The 26,608-nt window shown below is 38.6% G+C and overlaps 1 protein-coding gene across 1 annotated transcript in view; it reads left to right on the top strand.

Annotated features, from left to right (window-relative positions):
- LRCH2 (leucine rich repeats and calponin homology domain containing 2) overlaps nt 1-26,608 on the top strand; it is a 109,686-nt gene that overhangs the window by 17,155 nt on the left and 65,923 nt on the right. The window contains exons 2-5 of the mRNA XM_055339052.1: nt 16,595-16,739; nt 21,144-21,270; nt 26,257-26,362; nt 26,446-26,582. Of these exons, the coding sequence (XP_055195027.1) occupies nt 16,595-16,739; nt 21,144-21,270; nt 26,257-26,362; nt 26,446-26,582 (515 nt within the window). The remainder of the gene's footprint in view (nt 1-16,594; nt 16,740-21,143; nt 21,271-26,256; nt 26,363-26,445; nt 26,583-26,608) is intronic.

Genomic DNA, 26,608 nt, shown 5'->3' with positions numbered 1-26,608 from the left:
AAATTGCAAAGCTGCAATTTAGATTTGACTCCTCAAAAACAGAGCAATGCATGGTGCATGTCATCTTCATTTGGTCCCTCCCTCCAGTTTGATTCTGTCCTGTAGGATTGGAGACACAGGGAACTGATACCATACTAATCATGCTTTCTCTGTTAGTAATGAACTGTCTGAATCCATTTGGTCTTACTGGTAGCTGCGAGTGTGCTGCTCTACAGGGGCTGCTTAACACAAATTGATGGAGTTTTCTTTGGCCTGATTTGTGGAATTTGTCATTACTTTGTAATTAGTTTACTATAACTTGCTTTTAATTTCAGCATGTAACATTTAGTGTTTTGTTGTTAAACAGCTCAAATAAGGATGATCCTTGCTCTCTAAATAACAGTTTTTTTAAGGAGCACAGTGTACTGCCTGTAGAATTCATCATGATCTGGATTTATCAAAGATGAAGCATTAATTTTATTTAGTATGGTAGCTTGCTCTCAGGTTTTTTTAACCCTCCTCAAAGACTACTTTTTTAGAGTAAGCTCTGTGCCCAATGTGGGGCTCAAACTCAAGACCCCAAGGTCGAGAGTTGCATGTTCTACCGACTGAGCCAGCCAGGCAGCCCTCCCCCCTGCCTTTTTAAGGACTACTTTTGTTTTGGAGTTCACAGTCTACTAGAATTATGCTGGGCAGTCAATTTGATGCAGACTCTTCTCATACTACATCAGATTTTCTTTTCTCATGCAATAGGAAGCTACTAAGGTATCTTAATGAAGGCAAATAAAAAGTATACTGTATAAAGAGATCCACTTGATTTTCAGTTGCTAGTTGATCTTGACCTAGGCAGGGAGCATCAATGTCATATTAATTTCATATTAATTATGTATCAGTTCATATGTCTTGGAGATGGTGAAGATGATATTTGTCCATTACTGACTTCACTAATCAGACTTAAAACAATTCAGATTTTATAGTTTTTGGGAATAATTTGCTTTAAGGGAATAATTTACATAAAAGTATGACTTTGACATTAAAAGTTGCAGACTTTCCTGGTAATTTACATTTAAAAAATTATGATATGTAAGTTGAGTGTCAATGTAACATGACTCAGCATGTTAATAGATGCTTAGTAGCAGACTGTGGTAGCAGGACCAAGTTGTGCCCCTTGAAACAGAAAATGATTATGTTTAATACCAACTTACCAAGCCAGAAATTGTCTGCACATACCGTTTTTATGAGTGGAATGTATATGGTTAGAATTCAGTTTACCTTGTGAAATAAAATATAATACCTTTAAAATAGTATATAGTATTGTGTTTTTCTCATAACAGAAGCAATGCCTGCTATTGTAAAAAATTTGGAAATAAAAGCATACAGAAGAAAATACAAAAATATTCCTCATTCTACCAACCTTGAATAAATATTAACATTTTGGTTTATTTCCTTCATACTCTCAGACTCATCACCTTCATATATGTGTATGGATGAATGTATAAAGTGTACTTTCTAAAAATTTACATTTTAAACAGAAACAGTTGGTTCATACCATGTATATAGTTTGACATTTAAAATGTTGTAGTTGGGACGCCTGGGTGGCTCATCAGTTGAGCGTCTGCCTTTGGCTCAGGGCATGATCCCTGGATTCTGGGATCGAGTCCCACATCGGGCTTCCTGCATGGAGCCTGCTTCTCCCTCTGCCTATGTCTCTGCTTCTCTCTGTGTGTCTCTCATGAATAAATAAATAAAATCTTTAAAAAAAATAAAAAAAATGTTCTAATTATTTTGGGACAGTTGGTTGAGTGTCTGGTTCTTTTTTTTTTTATAAATTAATTTTTATTGGTGTTCAATTTACCAACATACAGAATAACACCCAGTGCTCATCCCGTCAAGTGTACCCCTCAGTGCCCGTCACCCATTCACCCCCACCCCCCGCCCTCCTCCCCCTCCACCACCCCTAGTTCATTTCCCAGAGTTAGAAGTCTTTATGTTCTGTCTCCCTTTCTGATATTTCTCACACATTTCTTCTCCCTTCCCTTATATTCCCTTTCACTATTATTCATATTCCCCAAATGAATGAGAACATACACTGTTTGTCCTTCTCCGGTTACTGTGGCCAAGTTCAAAAAGGGTGTTGCCTGAGTTCTCCTCTGGGATTTTGATGGGATCTTGTCTCACATTTAGATCTTTCATCTATTTTGAGTTTATCTTTGTGTATGGTGCAAGAGAGTGGTCCAGTTTCATTCTTCTGCATGTGGATGTCCAATTTTCCCAGCACCATTTATTGAAGAGACTTTCTTCCAATGGATAGTCTTTCCTCCTTTATCGTATATTAGTTGAGCATAAAGTTCAGGGTCCACTTCTGGGTTCTCTGTTCTGTTCCATTGATCTATATGTCTGTTTTTGTGCCAGTACCACACTGTCTTGATGAACACAGCTTTGTAGTACAACCTGAAATCTGGCATTGTGATGCCCCCAGATATGGTTTTCTTTTTTAAAATTCCCTGGCTGTTTGGGGTCTTTTCTGATTCCACACAAATCTTAAAATAATTTGTTCTAAGTCTCTGAAGAAAGTCCATGGTATTTTGATAGGGATTGCATTATACGTGTAAATTGCCCTGGGTAACATTGACATTTTCACAATATTAATTCTGCCAATCCATGAGCATGGAATATTTTTCCATCTTTGTGTCTTCCTCAATTTCTTTCAGAAGTGTTCTATAGTTTTTAGGGTATATTTTGAGAACCATTTGAATGGTAAATGGTTCTCCAACCTTTTATTTTCAGGTTGTAGGTGTCCTTCTGTCTAAAATGAGTCTCTTGTAGATAGCAAATAGATGGGTCCTGCTTTTTTATCCAGTCTGAAACCCTGCGCCTTTTGATGGGGTCATTAAGCCCATTCACATTCAGAGTTACTATTGACAGATATGAGTTTAGTGTCATCATGATATCTATTTAGTCCTTGTTTTTGTGGATTGTTCCACTGAACTTCTTCTTAAAGGGGAGTTTTAAGAGTCCCCCTTAAAATTTCTTGCAGAGCTGGTTTGGAGGTCACATATTCTTTCAGTTCCTGCCTGTCTTGGAAGCTCTTTATCTCTCCTTCCATTTTGAATGAGAGCCTTGCTGGATAAAGTATTCTTGGTTGCATGTTCTTCTCATTTAGGACCCTGAATATATCCTGCCAGCCCTTTCTGGCCTGCCACGTCTCTGTGGAGAGGTCTGCTGTTACCCTAATATTCCTCCCCATGAAAGTCAGGGACTTCTTGTCTCTTGCTGCTTAAGGATCTTCTCTTTATCTTTGGAATTTGCAAGCTTCACTATTAAATGTCGAGGTGTTGAACGGTTTTTATTGATTTTAGGGGGGGATCTCTCTATTTCCTGGATCTGAATGCCTGTTTCCCTTCCCAGATTGGGAAAGTTTTCAGCTAGGATTTGTTCAAATACATATTCTGGCCCTCTGTCCCTTTCGGCGCCCTCGGGAACCCCAATTAAACGTAGGTTTTTCTTCCTTAGACTGTCATTTATTTGCCTTAATCTGTTTTCATGGTCCCTTAATTGATTGTCTCTTTTTTCCTCAGTTTCCCTCTTTGCCATCAACTTGTCTTCTATGTCACTCACTCGTTCTTCCACCTCGTTAACCCTCGTCGTTAGGACTTCTAGTTTGGATTGCATCTCATTCAATTGATTTTTAATTTCTGCCTGATTGGATCTAAATTCTGCAGTCATGAAGTCTCGTGAATCCTTAATGCTTTTTTCTAGAGCCACCAGTAGCTGTAGAATAGTGCTTCTGAATTGGCTTTCTGACATTGAAGTGTAATCCAGATTTTGTAACTCTGTGGGAGAGAGGGCTGTTTCTGATTCTTTCTTTTGAGGTGAGGTTTTCCTTCTAGTCATTTTGCTCAGTGCAGAGTGGCCAAAAACAAGTTGTATTGGAACACGGGGGAGTATCACTGGTCCGTCTAGCTGGTCTTCTGGGGGAGGGGCCTCCTGTGCTGATTTTCAGGTGTTAGCACTTGGGGGAGCTGCTCTGCCCCTGCCTGCTGCAGGGCTCAGCGGGGGTTGTTTACCCCGTGGGGTCCCAGGAGGATCAGCCGCAGTTGCTATGGCAACTCTGGAAGCCTGGATTTAGCCTCCGCAGGAACTACGGGGCTCGGGGCTCTCGGTTCTCCGTCTACAGGGCCTGGAGGCTCCGGGGCGGGGCCGCTGATCTTCTCGGCTCGGGGCAGGAGCGTCCTTGCTGTCCTGGGCCCTCCCGGCCTCTGCCTGTCCCAGGGGGAGGCCGGATCCTGGGCTGTGTCCCGGCGCCCTGTGCTCCGGGGCCTGCGCTGTGGGATTCGCGCTCCCGCCCCGCAGCCCCCTCCCTGGAGCCGCTCCCGAGCCCCTCCGAGCTGCTCCGGCCCCGCCGTGGGCGCTGCAGCCCTTAGGGAGCTCGGAGCACTCTCCTGCGCTCGCAGGTGTCTGTTAGTGTCCCCGGGAGCCCGAGGGCATCCCCGCCCTCCTGGGTCCTGCTCCAACTCCCTGCGGGCCCCTTTCCGCCCGTCCGGGAAGGTTGGTGCAGCTCCTGCTCCTCCGGGACGGGGCTCTCCTGTCCTGGGGACACTCGCCCCGGCCTCAGCCCGGCTCCTCGCGGGGCCCCTCCCCCTCGGAGGCCTTTTGTTTCTTTATTTCTTTTTCCCCGTCTTCCTACCTTGATAGAAGCGCGGACTCTTCTCACTGTAGCGTTCCAGCTGGTCTCTCTTTACATCTCAGGCCGAATTCGTAGATTTTCAGGATGGTTTGAAGGTTATCTAGGTAATTTGGTGGGGACAGGTGATTTGGGGACCCTGCTCTTCCGCCATCTTGCCCCTCCCACCTCGTGAGTGTCTGATTCTTGATTTCACCTCAGGTCTTGACCTCAGGGTTGTGAGGTCAAGCCCTGTGTTGGACTCTGTGTTGGGTGTGTAGCCTCCTTAAAAAAAAGTTGTAGTTATTATCCTGTGAGCATTCTGATTTTCATATTAAGGATTCAAATCTATAATAACATTTTTAAAGGCTGCAAGATACTCCATTTTAAAGATATACCATATTTAGCCTTTATCTGTTGTTGGACATTTAAATTGTTTCTAATTTTATACTGTTTTAAACAATCCTGAAATGCACATAATTTCTTCTGTATCTTTATTTGGTTTCAAAAATTGCTAGAGATTGATTTCTTGAATCAGTGGGTATGAACATTTTTCAGGAGCTTGATTCCTATTGTCAAATTGCTTTCTAGACAGATTACCTCATTTTGAAATCCCATCAGTGTATATAGAAGTGTCTTGCCAACACTGAACAATATCTTTAAAAACCTTTGGGTTTAATGAGCAAGTTGTGGCATCTTATTCTTTGCATGTCTTCTGATAGACAGTGAGGTAGAACGTATTTTCATGTGCATATTGATCATTGATAATTTTCATTTTTGAATCTGTTTATGTCCTTGGCCCAGGTTTTACCTATGAGCTATTGATACCACTTTTGCTTTTTGACAGACTATAGTTTTCCTTTCTTTTTATGTTGCTAAATCTAGAAATCTTTTCATTGGTGAATTATTTCTTTATTGACTGCTTTGAAAGTCCTTCCCCATTCTAATATTAAGTGGCTATTCACTAAAATGTTTTTCTAGCTTTTTTATGTTTCATTTTTATCGTTTTCCTCCATCTGGAATTTATTTTAGTAGAAGTTATGTGATGAGGCTATCACATTTGCCTTTTGAAAATAAAAGTTTTCCAAGAACCATGTAATAAATAATACTGCATGGATTCATAATGCCAAATTTACAGTATAATAAGTCTTATACGAGTAGAAGGATAGTGTCATTACTTCAATGTTTGAATGTCATTGCACGGTTAATTAGTCATTATTTCTTGGTGAAACTAAAATACTTTGCAGAATTTCCTACAGATAACTGCATAAAGCCACTCCTTCCTCTTTTTTTAAAATTTTTATTTATTTATGATAGTCACAGAGAGAGAGAGAGAGAGAGAGAGAGAGAGAGAGAGAGAGGCAGAGACATAGGCAGAGGGAGAAGCAGGCTCCATGCACTGGGAGCCCGATGTGGGATTCGATCCCGGGTCTCCAGGATCGTGCCCTGGGCCAAAGGCAGGCGCCAAACCGCTGTGCCACCCAGGGATCCCATCCTTTTTTTTTTTTTAAATAAAGTCCTATCCTTCCACATGGCTTATAGTTGTTATGACTCACAGTCCCTTTCTCACTGAGCATGCATGTAATCTGCCCTCTGGTTAGCAGCTGTGGTTTCTTTCTCCTTTCAGTATCTGTTTTTGTTTGCACCCTTGCTTCTCAAAGTGCCTGCGCTCAAAAAGAGCTTTCCAGTATTGGTTGCTGTAGGCCAGTGAAGTCTGCTTGTTATTGTTTCTCATAATAGTTGGCTTTGAAGTATTTTTCCTTCATTTTTTTTCAAATATCTATTGACCCTTTTTTCACTCCACTGTACTTATGATTAATATTTTATTTTATTTTATTTTTATTTTTTTATTTTTTATTTTTTTATGATTAATATTTTAACTCACCATGGCATAGCTCAGAAATTCTCTCACCCTTACATCTTATTCATGCAAAAAGGCTTCAGAGTTGTACATGGACTTTTCATTATCTTGTCCGGAATGACAGCATAATACCCTTCTAGAGAATACTGAATCAAGAAATCACCTGTCTTTGTAGAGGGCATCTGTTGAAAGCAGATGCCAGAGCCATGAGGTTGTCATTTCCCATCAGGCTCCAACATCAGAGTCTCTGATACTTCAAAGACACTCTCCATTCTTGTATCGACAAACAGCTGTGGTGCCTCCTGTTTTCTTTTCTTTTTTTTTTTTAATAAATTAATTTTTTTTAAAGATTTTATTTATTTATTCATGAGAGACACACAGAGAGAGGCAGAGACATGGACAGAGGGAGAAGCAGGCTCCATGCAGGAAGCCTTGATGTGGGACTCGATCCCAGGTCTCCAGGACCAGGCCCTGGGCCGAAGGAGGCCCTAAACTGCTGAGCCACCCGGGCTGCCCTAATAAATTAATTTTTATTGGTGTTCAATTTACCAACATACAGAATAACACCCAGTGCTCATCCTGTCAAGTGTCCCCCTCAGTGCCCGTCACCCATTCACCCCCACCCCCCGCCCTCCTCCCCTTCCACCACCCCTAGTTCATTTCCCAGAGTTAGGAGTCTTTATGTTCTGTCTCCCTTTCTGATATTTCCCACACATTTCTTCTCCCTTCCCTTATATTCCCTTTCACTATTATTCATATTCCCCAAATGAATGAACATACACTGTTTGTCCTTCTCTGATTGACTTACTTCACTCAGCATAATATCCTCCAGTTCCATCCACGTTGAAGCAAATGGTGGGTATTTGTCGTTTCTAATGGCTGAGTAATATTCCGTTGTATACATAAACCACATCTTCTTTATCCATTCATCTTTCGATGGACACCGAGGCTCCTTCCACAGTTTGGCTATTGTGGACATGGCTGCTAGAAAGCCTCCTGTTTTCTTGTTTTTGTTTCTAGTCGTGACATTTCTTTTAGATGGAAAAATAGATAAGGAAGCATTTATATTTGAGAGCATATTAATGAGATCTTACATACTGTAAATACTTACATTTGAGTAATATCAGTTACTAAAGAGCATAGAAAATTTAATTTTAAAAATTTTAATATTAGGAAATATGATTTTGAGTTGGTTGATTTTATCTACTCTCTAAAAACATAATTCTGGTATATATTTTCCATGTCATGAGAGGTGAATATAATAATCAATTTCTATCATTTTATTTTATATCTTGTGAACATATTATATTATGTGCAAGTTGGTAATTTTCCCTTCATTTCTATTGCTTACTTTTAGGGATTTGAGGTTGTAGTAGAATATTTACTCATTTCTAAAAGCTCTGAGAGTGAGAAATAGTAATTGATTCTGGCAGTGTTTCATAGGTAGTAATCAGTAGAATCAGAATACACTTCAGATGGGCAGCCCAGGTGGCTCAGTGGTTTGGCACCGCCTTCAACCCAGGGTGTGATCCTGGAGACCTGGGATCGAGTCCCGCGTCGGGCTCCCTGCGTGTAGCCTGCTTCTCCCTCTGCCTGTGTCTGTTCCTCTCTTTCTCTCTGTGTCTCTCATGAATAAATAAACAAAATCTTTAAAAAAAAAGAATATGGTTCAGATCTAGTTTAATGCTCATCTGGTAAAGAACAGTTACCCTTCTTTTTTTATTCCATCAGTCTTTGTGTGAACTTTGAGCTATACCGCAAGGATAATGCAGCATTGGTCCCACCACAACAGCTTTGTAAAAATTATAATTTTAGTAGAACTAAGTGGGGGTGATTCTATTTGCATAGTTTCTTTTGCTGAAGTGTTACTATCTAAGCAGATTGTATTTGGTGTGAGAATGAAACAATAATTAGGATTGCTTAGGGTTGGTGTCTCAGTGGGCTTTTTATCTACCTTAATACCTACTACCTAATTCATAGTGCTTTATGGAATTTTGTTTGAAAAAATGAGTCCAGTCAGAATGCTGCCCAGGAAACAAGGAGAATGGGGCTTGGAAGGTGAAGATCAGGATTTGCCTGTCTCTATCACAGGCAATAAGTGCAGGACTACAGAGAAGTAGGTATTTATTTTATCTGTGTATTCTCTGTGGTGAGGCTGCAACTTCTAATCCCTGCTTGGTAAGGAATGTACATGGTCCTATTGGGAGATAATTTTTCATAGGCTTCATGTTTCTACACATCTTGTGAATGAGGCACTAACTGCTCTTTGTTCAGGACTGAATTTTGGAAGAATGAAAGTTACTCTTTGTAGAGCAAAGGACAGTAGAATACAGATAATGTTTTCCTTTGAACGAAGTACATGCTAGCTTATTGTCCATTATAAAAGATTTGGGTTCCCCTAGCTTAGAGTTTGTGTCCTATGCAGTGTACTATGTGGGTAAACTTTCATCTGTACTCATGTATGTTGCCTCTGTGGGATTTGGGAGGCAAGAGGAAGTGATAAAAATATGCTGCTTATGCCACTCCCTATGCTATAAGTCCTTTGTCTCTCACACAGGAATCTCATGCCTTCTGCCAGCATCCATACAAGTATGTTAGGCTAACTTGTTGGCTTAGAAGTAGGAAAGTCTCAGATATTTCAGAGTTTTTGACGGGTACTCAGGATAGTGGTTTTGCCTAGAAGATGTTACTTCCCTTTTGAAGAAACTTGTTTAGTTTTCTTTAATCCTTATTTATTGAATTGATTTGATTAAAAATACTGAAAAATTAATAATGGTCCACTCTTTTAAAGATTTTTTACTTATTTATTTATTCATGAGAGACACACAGAGACAGAGACAGAGGTAGAAGCAGGCTCCTCCCAGGGAGTCCGATGTGGGACTCTATCTTGGACCCTGGGATCAGAACCTGAGCCAAAGGCAGATGCTCAGCTGCTGAGCCACCCAGACATCCCAATGGTCCACTCTCTAGGGAGCCAAGAAAGCTATGTGTTGGCCCAGACCAGTTCTGAATTAGTAAATTAGGAACAGCTGAGAGCTTTATAATGGTGTTCATTATTTTCTTAATTAAAAATTGGACTTGGAGTGAGATTTATGTTGTTTCTTATTGCAAGAAGCAACTTAAGTTATTATTATTATTATTTTTTTAGCAACTTAAGTTATGAATGTGGCTAGGAGATTAAGAATCTCTCTGACCCTGATTTGTGATTCCAGTGGAACAGAATATTTGAAATCTGGGACAGAGGTCACAGTAGCGTGTTGTAGGAGTGGAAAAGCACACATAGAACATGGGCTTTGAAATAACATCTCAGTTTGGAACCCTTGTGCTGTCAGTTATTACTAGTTTTTAAACATTGGGCATGCTCTTCAATCTGTCTTTGATTCATGTATATAATGTGGAATAATAGCTACTTTATAAGGCTGTTATGAGGATTAGATATAATTATGCAAAGTCTATAGCATTGTAATCTAACATATGTGGGGTGTGTGTGTGTGTGTGAGAGAGAGAGAGGCAGAGAGAGACAGAGAGAAATATAAATAGTCATCCCAGTTCAACTTAGGTTATTGTTGGTGTGAATTTAGAGTTCTCATTTCAGATTATGCACTTAACCCTCATGTTTCTTTTTTTTTTAATTTTTTAAAAATTTTTATTTATTTATGATAGTCACAGAGAGAGAGAGGCAGAGACACAGGCAGAGGGAGAAGCAGGCTCCATGCACCTGGAGCCTGACGTGGGATTTGATCCCGGGTCTCCAGGATCGCGCCCTGGGCCAAAGGCAGGCGCCAAACCTCTGAGCCCCCCAGGGATCCCAACCCTCATGTTTCTTAAAAAAAATTTTTTTATTAAGTAAACTCTGCCCCCAACGTGGAGCTCAAACTCATGACTCTGAGATGAAGAGCCCTATGCTCTACAGACTGAACCTTCCATCTGCCACCCTCCCTCATGTTTCCTTAAGCAGAAATTCTATGACGATATCTGTTACTGATGAGGATGTGTTCCAGTAACACACTTCATTATTAGAAATTTTTCCAGAGGTAGTAGAAATGTGTCAGATTTTCAAACATTAGCTAGGATTTTCTTTAGTAAGAGGGACTATAGCAACCTACATCATTAAATATCACCTAAAGAAGACCCATGCATCTTAGTTTAAGTTTCAACAATTTGTGACAAAAACTGTATGCTGTTTTGTATGTGGAATAAGATAAAACCATAATTAGTATAATTTTTAAAAAAGATTTTATTTATTTATTCATGATAGACACACAGAGAGATGGGGGGGCAGTGGGAGAAGCAGGCTCCATGCAGGGAGCCTGACACGTGACTCGATCCCGGGACTCCAGGATCATGCCCTGGGCCAAAGGCAGGTGCTAAACTGCTGAGCCATCCAGGGATCCCCAGTAATTAGTATAATTAATATAATGTAACAGTGTAATTTCTGAAAGTCATTTTCTATATCTACCTTGTCAGAAATGCTAGCCAGTGGGCTAGGAATTGCACTGGGTGGCATATGGACCCATTTGTGGCTCTTGTGGCTGCAGCTTGGGAGGCAGCAACATTTCCATTCCATCTGACTCCTCTCCTTCCCCTGGCTTTCCTTGACCTCTGAAGCTCACGAACGTAATTTAGAGCAGATTATTTAAAGTGATCTATTAACATCTTTAAAAGGCTTATAGCAGTTTCACGAGGAGAGTTTTGAAGGAAGGCAGGAAACAGCATACAGCAATCTGTCTGCTGTTGAGTTGTTGTCAATACTGCTTGATATGATTTTTGATTAAAACCAAGACAAGAGAGGGCAGCCCGGATGGCTCAGCGGTTTAGCGCCATCTTCAGTCCAGGGCCTGATCCTGGAGACCTGGGGTCGAGTCCCACGTCGGGTTCCGTGCATGCAGCCTGCTTCTCCCTCTGCCTGTGTCTCTGTCTCTCTCTCTGTGTCTCTCATGAATAAATAAATAAATCTAAAAAAAAAAAAACAAGACAAAAGAAAGATAATTCAGTGGTATAAAGGTGCTTATCGTCAAGGATGCTAATTAACTGAGATATAACCTTACTGCTTAAGAGAAAAAATACATAGCAATATAATTTTAAAAAATTTGCAGGCATTCTCTCGTTAATTCTGATAAACTATTTTTATGAGAAGTGTGTTAGTTTCCTGTGTCTGCTGTAACAAATTACCACAAACTTGGTGGTTTAAAACAACAGTTCATTTTTTTTTATAGTTCTGGAGACAGAATATGAAAGGAGTCTTATGGAGCTAAAATCAAGTTTCAGCAGTGCTGTTTGCCCTACAGAGTCTCTACAGGAGAATTCTTTCCTTGCCTCTTGTGACTACTGGCATTCTTGGCTACATCACACTCCAGTGTCTCCTTCCTCTTCACCATGGCTTTCTCAGGGCATCTGTCTAATCTCCCCCTGACTTCCTCTTGTAAGGATACATGTGATAGCAGTTAGGGCCCACCTGGGTCATCCAGGATAATCTCCTCAGTGCAACATTTTTAGTTATATTTGTACAGTTTTACAGTATAAACCAACATTCATGTAATTAGGACCTGATATCTTTGAGGGCCACCATTCAACTCACTTCAAGAAAGATAAGCAACAAATTTTAGTTTTCTTTTTTTGTGGGTGTGTCTGTGTGGGAAAGGTGAAGAAACATCTTTATAATTGTCTTTTCCCAAGTCCTACTTGTCCCCAGAGAAGACAGGCTTTAAGACTGTTGTGAAATGAATGCTCCAATAAGGAATAAATTAACAGTTTGTTTTCTCATCTTTAGATGGAACTGTATTAAATACAGTACCAATTTTGCATGTTTTTCTTTTCTTTTTTTTTTGCATGTTTTTCTTGAGAATGTTTGTTACCAAATTATTCTAGTTACCCTAGTGAACATATTAATTACATGATTTTTAATATTATAAAAATTCCTTTATGGTTTAATTGTACATCACAAGATAAATATTTAAAAGTTTATTTTGTTTCAATTATATCTATATAGAAGTTAATTTTCACTTTTTTTGAAGGAAAATATTAGATGTTGTTAATGTGAGACACTTCAAGAAATTAAGATACATGTTGTTCTGTGTTATTCCCTTTCTTTCTTTCCATGGTTGTATTTTTCTTTTGGCATTGTTATTCTGTTTACCCAATTCTTAGAAAGGATATTTATACAGATTTAAAATCTGAAAAACCCTAGAACAAACTTTCCTTAATCAAGGGCTTTATAATAGCTTGAGTTTTAATTTTGAGTTTATTATGCTTTATTTGATTTTACTCAATTAAATTAGAATATAATTGTACTTTTTAAAGAAAATATTTTATTTATTTATTCATGAGAGACACAGAGAGAGAGAGGCAGAGACACAGTCAGAGGGAGAAGCAGGCTCCATGCAGGGAGCCTGATGTGGGACTTGATCCCAGGTCTCCAGGATCAGGCCCTGGGCTGAAGGCAGCACTAAACCGCTGAGCCACCCGGGCTGCCCAATTAATTGTAATTTTAAGTGATGTTTACTAAGTAAATATATTAGGTCATCCAGAAAACAGTTTATTATTGCGAATTAATTAAATTCCTTAAGGGAACTTATAATATTACTTGGTAATTTACTAAATAATCTTTTATTTAGAGGGGAAAGAACATAAAGCCTCACACAATAACATGTAAGTCATTAATATAATGTGTCATAGTATTTAAGTTATTTTACTAAAGTCACTGTTATTAATACTGATATTTTGGCTTTTTCTGGATTGTCCAGAAATAAATTGTACAGTCATTTTATTTTTGTTTGGGGCTATGGTTATGCATCAGACCAACAATGAGCTTGTCTGCTGATACAACAAATCAGGAATAGGATTATGATTGCTTTTACCTCGTAGCTGAGGTAATATTGATTTTTTTTCCTGTCACTGCTTTAAACATTCTTTATATGGTTATTGTGCTTTCTCTTGACCATTATTTTCAGTCTTCTCTGCTTGCTTTTTTCCCCCTCTACTCAGCTTGTAAAAATTGGCTGTCCTGATGGCCCATTCTCGAACTCTTTCCAACTCCGTACTCTGATGTTAGGTGATGTCTTCCATTTCTATGATTTTATATTACTAACCATATTCCCACAACTTTCAGTTTTATATATCTATCCCAGATCTCATTTTGAGGTCTATAATCATCTGACTAAACCCCCTCCATTGGATCTCTTTCAGATATCTCACATTATACAAATATAAAATCGAATCTTTGATTCTAACCTCTGCTTCAAAAAACAAAACTCCAGCAACAGCAACAAAAATCCCGCTACACCCTCACATCTTTTTTTAAGATTTTATTTATTTACTCATGAGAGACACAGAGAGAGGGAGAGAGAGAAAGAGAGAGAGAGAGAGAGAGAGAGAGAGAGAGGCAGAGATACAGACAAAGGGAGAAAGAAGCAGGCTCCATGCAGGAAACCCGATGTGGGACTCCATCCCGGACCTCTGGGATCCCGCCCAGAGCCAAAGGCAGATGCTCAACCGCCGAGCCACCCAGGCATCCCAATACCCTCACATCTTTTTAATTAAATAGCCTTTTACTTATCCCACAGTCACTTGCCCAATCCCTAAGTATTAATACCAAAATATATTTCAAACTCTATCTAAATTTCTTATCCTTATTCTTGCAATCTTAATTTAAGCTACCATCATTTATCTCTAGGACCACTATATTATTTATGGGTGTATAATGCTAGGTATTATACAGAATAATGAACTGGGCATAATTTTGATTTTAGAATTTCAGATTAATTGTAAACAGTAATTTTCAACTTCTAGGATTCTGAAATTACAAGAGTAAGATAATGTAAAAGAAATATCCTAAACTTAAAAAAATAATGATTTAAATTTTCTTCCTCAATAGAACTGAATGATGCTTGGGTGTCAGAGGAAGCAAGCCAGGATATAGAGAAACTTCTGTTTCAAGCTCAGATTTTGATTTCTAGTAACTCTGTCTAACCTTTTATTTAGTCATTCAGAATCTTATGGTGGTAGGAAGAAGAATCCAAATTAATTCTCAAATAATTATAACTAATGATTTCTTTTGCCTATCATGCAATTTTACATTAGGTTAGTGTGTGTTTACAGACACAAAAACATATTAATATGTATATTAATATTGTGAAAAGGGAATTTACTATATTGCTAAGTACATAGGTCTCATTCCTCAGGGTGAGAAAGTTAAGCATTGGTAGGAGACTGTTCTTATGAGGGAAGATCACATGCTGAATGATGTGTGGTGAGTTAAAGTACACCATAGATGTTCTTCCTGACAGAGATAAATAATATTCTTATTTTTTTAACCAAATAAGTATAATGAATTAATGTAAGCAAAGTTATATTTCTGTGATGAGGTAGCAGTGGTTCTCAACAGGTGTAGGGGGGGTTTGAGCCCCAGGGGACATTTTTGGCTGCCATTATTAGAGGGTTTTAATGGCATTTGGTGGGTAAATGCCAGGGATGCTTCTAAATATCCTACAGTGCCCAGGATAGCCCCACACAGCAAGTCATTGTAGGGCCCAAAAAGTCAATAGTGGGTCAGTTAAGAAAGTCTTTCAGGGTATTTTTTTCATCCTGTTACATGTTGTCCTAAGTATGTTTCCAAATTTCATTTAACAATCTCTTAAAAGAGGCAAAATGATTATAATAATTTCATCATTTTTTTGTGAGAACTGAAATAAATGGGAGTATATTTGTGTATGCTTGGAATAATTTAGGAGAGGAAGGAATAAAGAATAAATGCCAGGTTTCTGGCTTGCACAACTCAACAGGAGGATGTTGGTGACATTATTTGAAATACAAGAAACAGATGTGTGTGAGATGATCTTCAGTTCAGATTTTACAGAATTCGTATAGATTTTGTAGAATTTGACGTGCCTGAGAAATATCGAGAAGTTCTGAAGATCAGAACGTAGGTGTTCAGACATAGCTTTAGTTTGAAATCTGTCAGTATATAATTTAGCCCTGGGATTGGATGAAATCACCCACTAAAGTGTATATCTTAAGAAGGAAAGAGTACTCGGTCACAGCTTTTTGGAACATGGACAGTCACAATACAGGTAGGGGGAAATCTACCAAGAGACTAAGAAGTAGCAAGAGAGATGATAAGAAGTGATGCATATAGTGTAGTCTTTCAAACCAAGAGAAGGGAAATGTTTCAATGTAGCTGAGTTGTTATTGACATGGAGGCTGTTAGTGACTTTGGTGGGCATGAAAGTGAATAGAAACCAAGGGTGGGTTGAGAAGTCCATGGTAAGAGATTTAGTTGTGTTGTAGATTTATGTAAGTTTGGCTGTGAAGGAGGAAGAGGTAGTGGGGGATGTGGGATCTGGGGAGGATTTTTTGTGTTTTTGAAAAGATTAGAGAGAATTCCTCATTGATGTTTTAAAAGATAAATTTTAAAGATATCAAGTACAATTTAATAAACAGGCTTTAAATGAATATATTTCAATATGATTAATTTTGCCTTCGTGGTGGATAATATTTTATAATATATATTTTTAAAAGATTTTATTTGGGGGCACCTGGGTGGCTCAGTGGTTGAGTGTCTGCTTTTGGCTCAGGTTGTGATCCTGGGGTCCTGGGATCAAGTCTCTCCACAGGAAGCCTGCTTTTCCCTCTGCCTATGTCTCTGCCCTCTCTGTGTCTCTCATGAATAAATAAAATCTTTAAAAAAAATAAAAGATTTTATTTGTTAGAGAGAGAGAGAGAGAAAGAGCAGGAGAAGGAGCAGAGGGAGGATAAGCAGATTCTGGCCATATCTCAGGACCCTGAGAATATGACATGAGGCAAAGTTAAGAGTCAGATGCTTAACCGGCTGAGCCACCCAGGTGCCCCCATGTTTTATAATATTTTATGTATATTTGTATGTAAGCTTTGTGCCCAATGTGGGGCTTGAACTCACAATCCTGAGATGAAGAGTCCTGTGCTCTACCAACTAAGCCTGCCAGGTGCCCCATATTTTATAATATTTTAAGTAGTTGCTTAGATTCTAAGTGATTCAGTAAACATGAAAATAGTTCTGTTGATTATAATAGATGCAGGTGTATGTTTGGCACTCAAATATTACTTTTCTTTTTCAGATCTTTCAAGAAATCGTTTTACAGAAATTCCTTCTGATGTCTGGTTATTTGCACCTCTTGAGACATTAAATTTATATCATAATTGCATCAAAACCATTCCTGAAGCCATTAAAAACCTGCAGATGTTAACATATCTTAACATTAGGTAAGGAAAAATTTTTTTGGTAGATTTTGTTTTTTATTATAGTTCTAATCCTTTTTAGTAACAAAGGAATGTGTTTGGTTTGGCTATGTAACCTATATTTATCTCAAAAGTATCTTATTTGGGTATTTGTTATATGTTCACATTACTTTATAGGTGTTTGGTCTTGTTCTTGACAGCAGTGCTTCTCATCTCAGCCTTTAATCTGCAGAAGATTCACATGGGGATTAAAACATCTGATTACATAGGTCTGCAGTGGGGTCTGCATTTCTAAGAAGCCCCCTGGTAATGCCAGTACTTATTTGTCCTTATCACTTTGAGTAGCAAGGCTTTATTTAGAATAGAAATATTTTCCTGAAATCATAGCACCACAATGCCAATTTATTTATTTTAAAGATTTTTTATTTTATTAGAGACACACACACACAGAAAGAGAGAGAGAGAGAGAGAGGCAGAGGGAGAAGCAGGCTCCGTGCTGGGAGCCTGACATGGGACTTGATACCGTGTCTTCAGGATCACACCCTTGGCTGAAGGCAGCGCTAAACCACTAAGCCACCGGGGCTGCCCAATGCCAATTTATTTATATGCATTCTTGGTTAAAGTGAAACTTTATGAAGAAACACTTGAGCTATATTGTTCACTCTTGTGAGTTCTCCTTGCTACTCTAAGGATGGATAGATTGGGATGGGAGTGTTGGTGTGGTAAGAAGTAGATGTGACAGTTGAGGTCAATACTTAATAGATGCTTACTGGGCAGCCCGAGTGGCTCAGTGGTTTAGCGCCGCCTTCAGCCCAGGGCATGATCCTGGAGACCCAGGATCGAGTTCCACATCAGGCTCCCTGCATGGAGCCTGCTTCTCCCTCTGCCTGTGTCTCTGCCTCTCTCTCTCTCTCTCTCTCTCTCTCTCTCTGTGTCTCTCATGAATAAATAAAATCTTAAAAAAAAATAGATGCCTACTTACTACGTGCCAGACAATGTTACAAATACCTTATCCATATTACTTCATCTCCTCTTCACAACAGCATTTTGAGAGAGGCACTGTTGTTTTGTTTTAAAGATTTTATTTATTTGAGAGAGAGAGAGAGAGCGCGTGCCTGTGAGCATGAGCAAGGGGAGGGGCAGAGGGAGAGGAGAAGCAGATTCCCCACTGAGCAGGGATCTTGATACATGGCTCAGATCCCAGGACCCTGGGATCAGGACCTGAGCTGAAGGCAGATGCTTAGGTGACTGAGCCACCCAGGTGCCCTGAGAGAGGTACTGTTATTAACCTTGAATTACAAATGAGGAAACAGTGAAGCATAAATAAATATATGGCCAAAGTCATATGCATGTGTACACACACACACACACACACACACACACACACCCCAAGTGGTAGAGCCAAGATTCAGATCAAAGCAGTATTAGAACTCTCATTCTTAGCTATTACTCTCTATTTATAATAGAGTCAACATTTTTTTTTAAAGATTTTATTTATTCATAGAGACAGAGAGAGAGAGAGAGAGAGAGAGGCAGAGACACAGGCAGAGGGAGAAGCAGGCTCCACGCAGAGAGCCTGATGCGGGACTCGATCCTGGGTCTCCAGGATCATGCCCTGGGCTGCAGGCGGTGCTAAACCGCTGTGCCACCGGGGCTGCCCTAGAGTCAACATTTCATAAGTATAAGAGAAAGATGGTTCTGTCAGATTACTGACATTGAATGGAAATTGGTAAATTGTGACTTACTTAGAATCATTTTCAGGGCATCTGGTTGGCTCAGTTGGTGGAATGTGTGATTCTTGATCTCCGGGTTGTGGGTTTGAGCCCCACATTGGGTGTAGAGTCCTTAAAAATGTTAAAAAAAGAATCATTTTTAAAAAATATTTTATTTATTTATTCATGAGAGACAGAGACAGAGAGAGAGGCAGAGACACAGGCAGAGGGAGAAGTAGGCTCCATGCAGGGAGCCCAATGTGGGACCCAACCCCAGGACTCTAGGATCATGCCCTGAGCCCAAGGTAGACACCCAAATGCTGAGCCACCCAGGCGTCCCAGTTTGTTTTATTTTGTTTTTAAAATATTTTATTTATTCATGAGAGACACAGAGAGAGAGGCAGAGACATAGGCAGAGCAGGAAGCAGACTCCATGCAGGGAGCCTGATGCGGGACTCGATTCCAGGACTCCAGGACTCTAGGATCACACCCTGGGCTGAAAGCAGGCTCTAAACCGCTGAGTCACCCAGGCGTCCCCCCACCCCAGCTTTTTTTTTTTAAAGTAAACTCTAGGCTCAACGTGGACTTGAACTCACAACCCCCAGATCAAAAGTCACATGCTCTACCAACTGAGCTAGCTATGTGCCCCTCAAAATAGGCCAATTTTTATACGTTTATTTGTCTGAGAGAGATTAGAAAGAGCTTGTATGTGCCATATTTTTCCCACTTACGTTATTTTTTATTTTGGTGAAAAAATTTTGAGAAACTTGTAAGATGGTTTTTCAGTTCTCTTTACCTATATAACACTCCTTTTTTCAGTAGAATTCTGCAGGAAGATCCCTCTGTGCTCCATACTGGCCCCTTTTCCAAGGAATCTGTTTGATCCTAAAAGTGTCAAGAGTAATAACAAGGCCCTGGCATATTTGACATTCCAGCAGCCTGGCCATGATTGCTGGTCTAGGAGCATTTTTTTTTTAAGTGTGTGCCTTATGAATAAAGCCCATCTAGTGTTTCTGGATGTCCTCTGCAGGCATAACATGGGGAGTTGAAAGGTCTTGATGTTTTTCCTTGGGGCAACACTAGGTTTTTGTGGCTGTGCATGTTACTCAAAATGCTAGCTAGGTACAGGTCTATAAATGCCTCTTTGAAAAATAGGAAAAATAATAACTTATTTTTATGAATACTTGGCAGTATGTAAAATGTAATGGTATACTTTATATTTTTTTGGTAGAGGGGTTGTCTTAGTCTGTTTGGGCTACTATGATAGAATACCATGTATTGGGTGCCTTATAAATAACAGAAACTTATTTTTCACATTTCTGGCAGCTGAGAAATCCGAGATCAAGTCACTGGAAGATTTGGTGGTTTGTAGGCAGCCATCTTCTAGCTGTCCTCACTTGGTAGAGGGAGCAAGGCAGGTCTCTAAGGTGTTTTTTTTTTTTTTTTTTAAATAAGGGGTCTAAACCCGTTCATGAGGGCTTCTCTCTTATGACCTAATCATCTCTCAAAGGCCCCACTTCCAAATATCATCACATTGGGGATTAGGTTCCAGCATTATAATTTTGTGGGGTACACAAACATTGTGTCTACAGCGGGGATCATTTGGATCAGTCTATATTGGTATATAAATTTGATCCTCAGTAGGTTGAGGTTACCACAGAGCCATATTGCCCAGATTTGAATCCTGGCATTCTCTCTCTCTCTCTCTCTCTCTCTCTCTCTCTCTCTCTCTCTCCATGAGAGACACACAGATAGAGAGGCAGAGACATAGGCAGAGGGAGAAGCAGGCTTCCTGTGGGGAGCCTGATGTGAGTCTCTTTCCTGGGACCCTGGGATCATGCTCTGAGCTGAAGATAGACCATCAACTTCTGAGCCACCAGGCGTCCCTGAATCCTGTGTCTCTTACCAGCTATGTGACTTTGAGCAGTTTGCTTAATATCTTTTTGACTGATTCTTCCTCTGTAAAATGGGCAGCATGAGATGCTCTATTTTCCCAAAGTCAGTTGTTATGATATTAGTGAAGTTAATTCATGTGAGGTACTCTGAACATGGCCTGACACACAGTAAGCACTCAATAAATGTTAATTGTTGTTATATTTAAGTTTATCCACAGAGATAGGAATGTTTTATCAACTTTGAACTGAGATGAAGGTGTTAGTGGGCTGTTCTGCTGTAAACCTATAAGAAAAGGGAATGGGTTAGGGTTACTACATGTTTTTGAAGATGTAATTCTATTAATTCTTTCATAAATTTGAATTTAGTGCATGCAAACTTATCCATGGAACCTGTCCTTTGTTAGAGGCATGGAAGTATTGAGTGCAGTGAAATAATACTAGAGATCAAGGTTCTGGCATTTTCTAGTTGAGAAGAATGATTCTGGGTTTTGAAAACTGATGATATGTAAGACAATATCATAGGTAACAACACAGGCTTTATGATCTTTTGTGACTGGGCAAGTCACTTAGCCAGTTTTAACCTTTGTTTTCTAATTCATGTAATGGAGATAAATAGTACTACGTGTCTCATGGGTTAATATGAGTATTAAATGACATAGTGCATTTAAGAATTTTAGTGTGATACAAAGTAAGCACTCATTAAATGATAATCATAATTTGATGAAAGCTTTTTATTTACTTTTGAGGTGATTTGTTCTTTTTCAACATAACGTGAGAGATTTCAGACTTATCCCGTAATGAGACTTTCTTATTCTTTTCAGTCGAAATCTTTTATCAACTTTGCCAAAATACCTATTTGATCTTCCCCTTAAAGTTTTGGTCGTCAGTAATAATAAACTAGTGTCCATCCCAGAAGAAATTGGGAAGTTAAAAGATTTAATGGAATTGGTGAGTAAAATAGTTGCATTGACCGTGTATGATATATAATGTACATAACACGTACCTTTATATTTTGGACGATTGCTCTTTATGAAATTTCAGTATAATCTTTTTAAAAGAATAATTTGGTATATGCTTATGTTCACCTTAGTAAAATTTCAGATACTGTTGCTTATGTCTAATTTTAGTTCACAGCCACAATAAAAGCCTGGTTGGTCCTTAGTCCTAGTGAAGTCAGAAGGTTTGTTTATTTGCTTTAAGAAATGCTTTTCAAACCAATAAGCATTTGTCTGTTCATTTTGGGGACAGTAAAGTTCGTAGACTAGGAAAAGATACCTTTTTTAAAAAGGTTTTACATGGCTACTATGAAAGCCTTGGAGAAAGGGGATAAGAGGAAGAGAGTACAATGCCTGCAAACAATAGAATGAACAAAATAACTCTGCTTATCCTATATTCCCATGTGATTTTATAACACTTTTGGGACCGAGATGGAGAGGCCATTATATACAATTGGCTGTGGAAATATAGGAATAATTTAATTACCTTGAACAGAACATTTTAGGTATTAAAGGACATTGAACTTTGAGGGGAACATAGGTATATCCTTAAAGTATTGACTTATTTTCTCATTTTTCTGTTACTTCTGTAGGGGGCTAAGGGCAGGTGGTCTCAAGATGGGTTACTTTGGCATGATTATTTTGAGTTGAAAGTAATAAAAAAATTGGTTTAAGAAAATCTCTTTACCTCCCCCTCAACATCCTAAATTTACATTGGAAAGAAGAGCCTATTAAAAGAGATTCATCTTTACCTAAGGCACTTACTTGAATCAAGAGCACTTTGTTTTCCAAACATCTCTCACTGTCCTGCTAATGATGGTCTTCCTCCCCTTTGTGTCTCCAGACTCCTACCTCTCTGCTTAGCTCTGGATGTCACATAGGCCTCTTGCTGCCTGTCTTTGGAATTTCATGTTTGTATGGATTCTCCATATTTATGAATCTAAATGTGATTTTCTCTTGTTAATTTGTTTCATGTTAATTTGATTCTTAGTCCAGCTTGAAGGACTTGGAAGGCAGAAGACATTTCTTTCTTCCTAGCACTTCCATGTCCTACAATGTGCCTTGCTCTTTATTTTTTGTTTTATCTTGAGTAATGTATTCTTAAGTATGACTTTATTATGTGTGGAAGGCCAAAAGTTTTCTTGGGAATTTATCCATGATTATTTATAGTGGCAAATTAATGTGCAAATAGGATGTAGTGAACAGAAATTTCAGGAATGTCATATTTTTATTTCTTTTATTCATTAATGCATGTGCAATTATAATACAAGGAGACTGCCTTGAACTTAGTCTTACACTGTTTTAGAATCATAGGATTTTAGCCACTTGCTAATACAGGATCCCTGACACATCTAGTTATATAGCTTCAGTGGTGGATAAATCTCTTTTTGTGTGTCACTGAGGCATACCTTATTCTCTTTTGCAAAGCTCTGTTATCTTTATTATTTTGAACAAAAATACATGCCCCTATCACTTTTATCTATTGGTCCTGGGACTGCCATGTGAAAAAGTATAGATAATGACAACTTTTCTTCCCTTCAGATATTTGTAATCTGTTATATATCTACTCTCCATTTCACCAAACTCTAAGGTCTGTTTTTCTGTAGCTTAAACATAATTGTTACTTTTATTCCTTTCTATATTTTCTGTTTTTCTATTCTTTGTTACTTTTTATTTTTAGCTTTTTGTTTATTTATTTTTATTTATTTTATTTAAATTCAATTTGCCAACATATAGTATAACACCCAGTGCTCATCCCATCACCGTGCCCTCCTTAGTATCCATCACCCAGTCACCCCATCCCCCAATCTCCTCCCTTTCCACATATTTTTAGCTATTTCTATCCTGAAAATGTTTCTTTTTATTAAAGTCCTTTTTAACATTATATTTACAAATGAACAGAAGATTCTGGAGGTGATTTAACAAATTCATAATAAAAGGGTACCGATATCTTCTTTGACTTGGACACTGTTAGACTTTATTCTATAGCTGTAAAAGTTCTTTTTCTTTTATTTCATTCAGTTTTTGGCCCTGTGTTCTAAATTGCAGATAGTTTTTAAATAAAATTTAAAAGAGATATAAATAAATTTTAAAAGAGATAGTTTTTAAATAAAATTTAAAAAATATTTAGGACTTTTAGATTTATTCTAGTATTTTTAGCTACATAGAATGTTTTTAAACTATGAAATACCATATTTCACTAGGCACTATAAAATTATTGTGCTTTTATTTAAATTTTTGAAATAAGTAACAGTGGATAGATAGCATTAGGATGGCTAATTGACAGTTGTAAAGCACATAATGAATTTATGGGTATTACCTGTCGACAGTCTTCCACAAGAATGTGGTAGCCAACTACAGTGAAATTCTGTCATTAGAAACCTAGGAAATATACTTAGGTTCCAATATCCAGTAGAGTATTTTGTAGAGTATCCATTGGTGAGTAGGTCAGTTTTTTTGTGCTTGGGTTTATTTCTTCTGGGCAGCTATCAAATTTCTATAAATTTTTTGTATGGAAATCTCCAGTATTAGAAACTTTTTTTTTTTTAAGATTTTATTTATTTATTCACAAGAGACACACACACAGAGGCAGAGACACAGGCAGAGGGAGAAGCAGGCTCCATGCAGGGAACCCCACGTGGGACTCTATCCCGGGTCTCCAGGATCACACCCTGGGCTGTTGGCGGCACTAAACCACTGAGCCACCCGGGCTGCCCATAGAAACTCTTTTATAGGAAGCAGTCGTTTTAATTTTTTAAAAGATTTTATTTATTCATTTGACAGAGAGAGAGAGAGTGCAACAGGGGGTAGTAGCAGGGAGAAGGAGAGGGAGAGCAGGAGAAACCTGATGTGAGGCTCCATCCCAGGACCCCAGGATCATGACCTGAGCCTAAGGCAGATGCTTAACTGACTGAGTCACCCAGGTACCTTGCAGTAGTAGTAATTTAAAGGCCATTTCCCCAAATTTTATTATCTTTCATTTGGATAATAGTCTATTCTCAACATGGCAGTTAAGGTGATCCTGTCAAAACATAAATCAGATCATGTCATATCTCTGTTTAAATGTTTCTGGTTCCTGGACACCTGGGTTGCTGAGCGGTTGGGCGTTTGCCTTCGGCTCAGGGCATGATCCTGGAGTTCCAACATCCAGTCCTGCATTGGGCTCCTGGCAGGGAGCCTTCTTCTCCCTCTGCCTATATCTCTGCCTCTCTCTCCGTGTCTCTCATGAATAATTAAGTAAAGTCTTAAAAAGTTTCTGGTTCCTGTTCAGATCTCTCCGAGTAAAAGCCTAAGTTGTACCCCTCTCCCCAGTTTAGTCTCCTTCCTTGCCCACTTCCTTCTAGTTACACTGGATTTCTTGCTGTTCTTTAGTTCATGTCAGGCATGTTTTGCCTAAGAGTCTTTTTACAGTTATTGTTCCTTATGTTCCTTTCTTAAATATTGGAATGGCTCTGTTAATACTGCTCAAACATCAGCTTCTCCATGAGGCAATCTTTAAAACATTTTTTTAAAAAAGATTTTATTTATTTGAGAGAGAGAGAGAATGAGGAAAAAAGCACAAGCAGGGAAGGGGCAGAGGGAGAGGGAGAAACAGACTCGTCACCCGGCAGGGAGCCCAACATAGGGCTTGATCCCAGGACTCCCAAGATCAGGATCCTAGCCAATCAGAGCAGACGCTTAACCTACCAAGCCACCGAGGCACCCCTCTGTGAGGCAATCTAAATTGTTAATATCCCTCCTCATTGCTATTAGACTGCCATTTTCCTTTATCTTGCTGTTTTTCTTATTCGCAGCACTTATCATGTTATGTAATATATAATAATGGCAGCACCTGTCATATTATATAATCTACTCTCTTTGCTAGAATATAAGCTCCACAAAGAGCTGTGAGGGTAGGAATTTTGGTTGGCTTTATTTCTTGGTGTGTCCCCAGCACCTAAAACTGGGCCTAGCAAATAATTGGTATTTGATGATAAGTGTTTGTCACTGAATGAAGATGCCTTAGATACAATTTGAAAGAAGTATGTAGGATACATTTTCTTATCAGCTTAGTTGTATTGGATTTTCCCTACACGGCTTTAATATTCTTTTGAATTTACCCTCCTGCTTTTTTTATTTTTGGTAAAACTGAATGTATGTGCCACTCTTCTCCCTCCATGCTAACTAATATCATTTCCAGTGAAAGTTGGAAATTAAGGGCAGTTGCAGTCGAATGTGAATTTCATTTGCAATGTGTCTGGAATGACTGCCCTATGAGATCTTGTTGCAGATTATTCTTCAAGGGGAGGAAGAGGAGAGCACAATTAAGCTGTTTCTTATTATGGAAAACTGGTATCATTTACCTTTGAATCAGGACTTGGATTTTCATTTAACCTTGAGATATTTCAGATTCGGTGCTAGAAAGTCATTGGGTTATGATGTGAACCACAGAATTTTGAGATTGTAACTCCTCATATTTTGTATCCCTTTGAGAAAGAGGTCCATACATAGTCTTTGATTCTCTAGCTCAAGTCTGTAAATCCTTGACTCTCAGTTTCTGCCCAACAGAGTAACTCAAAACTACTGTAATTGACAGATTATCATAGTGATTGATAGTTGTTTTTTATTTTATCTCTGAATGAAGAGTACCTGGATTATCCTTATTTCTGGTTTTGGTTGGTGAGAACGGTCTTCAGTTGAGATTTCCAAAAGGCTGAATTATGTAGTACTAAATTATAACTTCACAATGTTGCACAGAAACATTTGTTAACTGTGCTAGATTGACTTCATGATGTAATATAAATAGAAATCTGCCAGATAATCCATTTTTAGAGAAACAATATTTGAGGTAACTTTGCACTGTAGGTAATAGGTAACAGCTATTAGCTGTGTGCTTTAATTTTAAAAAGGAAATAGGTCTGTATTTCTCAGTTTGTTATAATTTTCTTATTTTCCTTAGGATATTAGCTGCAATGAGATTCAAGTCCTTCCCCAACAAATGGGAAAATTACATTCACTTAGAGAGCTAAATATAAGAAGAAATAATCTTCATGTGTTGCCAGATGGTAAGATGCTCATTATTTTTACTGAAATGAATAAGAGAGGAACTGTGTCAAATTTAACTTAATTATTTTTCATTTCTAAACAGAATTAGGAGATCTTCCCTTAGTCAAGTTGGATTTCTCTTGTAATAAAGTGACCGAAATCCCAGTTTGTTACAGGAAGCTGCATCATTTACAAGTAATGATTTTGGATAACAATCCATTGCAAGTACCACCAGCACAGGTTTGTAATAAAAATATGATACTTAT

The sequence above is a fragment of the Nyctereutes procyonoides genome, unplaced genomic scaffold, assembly GCF_905146905.1.
Source record: "Nyctereutes procyonoides isolate TBG_1078 unplaced genomic scaffold, NYPRO_anot_genome, whole genome shotgun sequence".
Lineage (NCBI taxonomy): Eukaryota > Metazoa > Chordata > Mammalia > Carnivora > Canidae > Nyctereutes > Nyctereutes procyonoides.
This window is presented reverse-complemented; position numbering and strand designations above follow the sequence as displayed.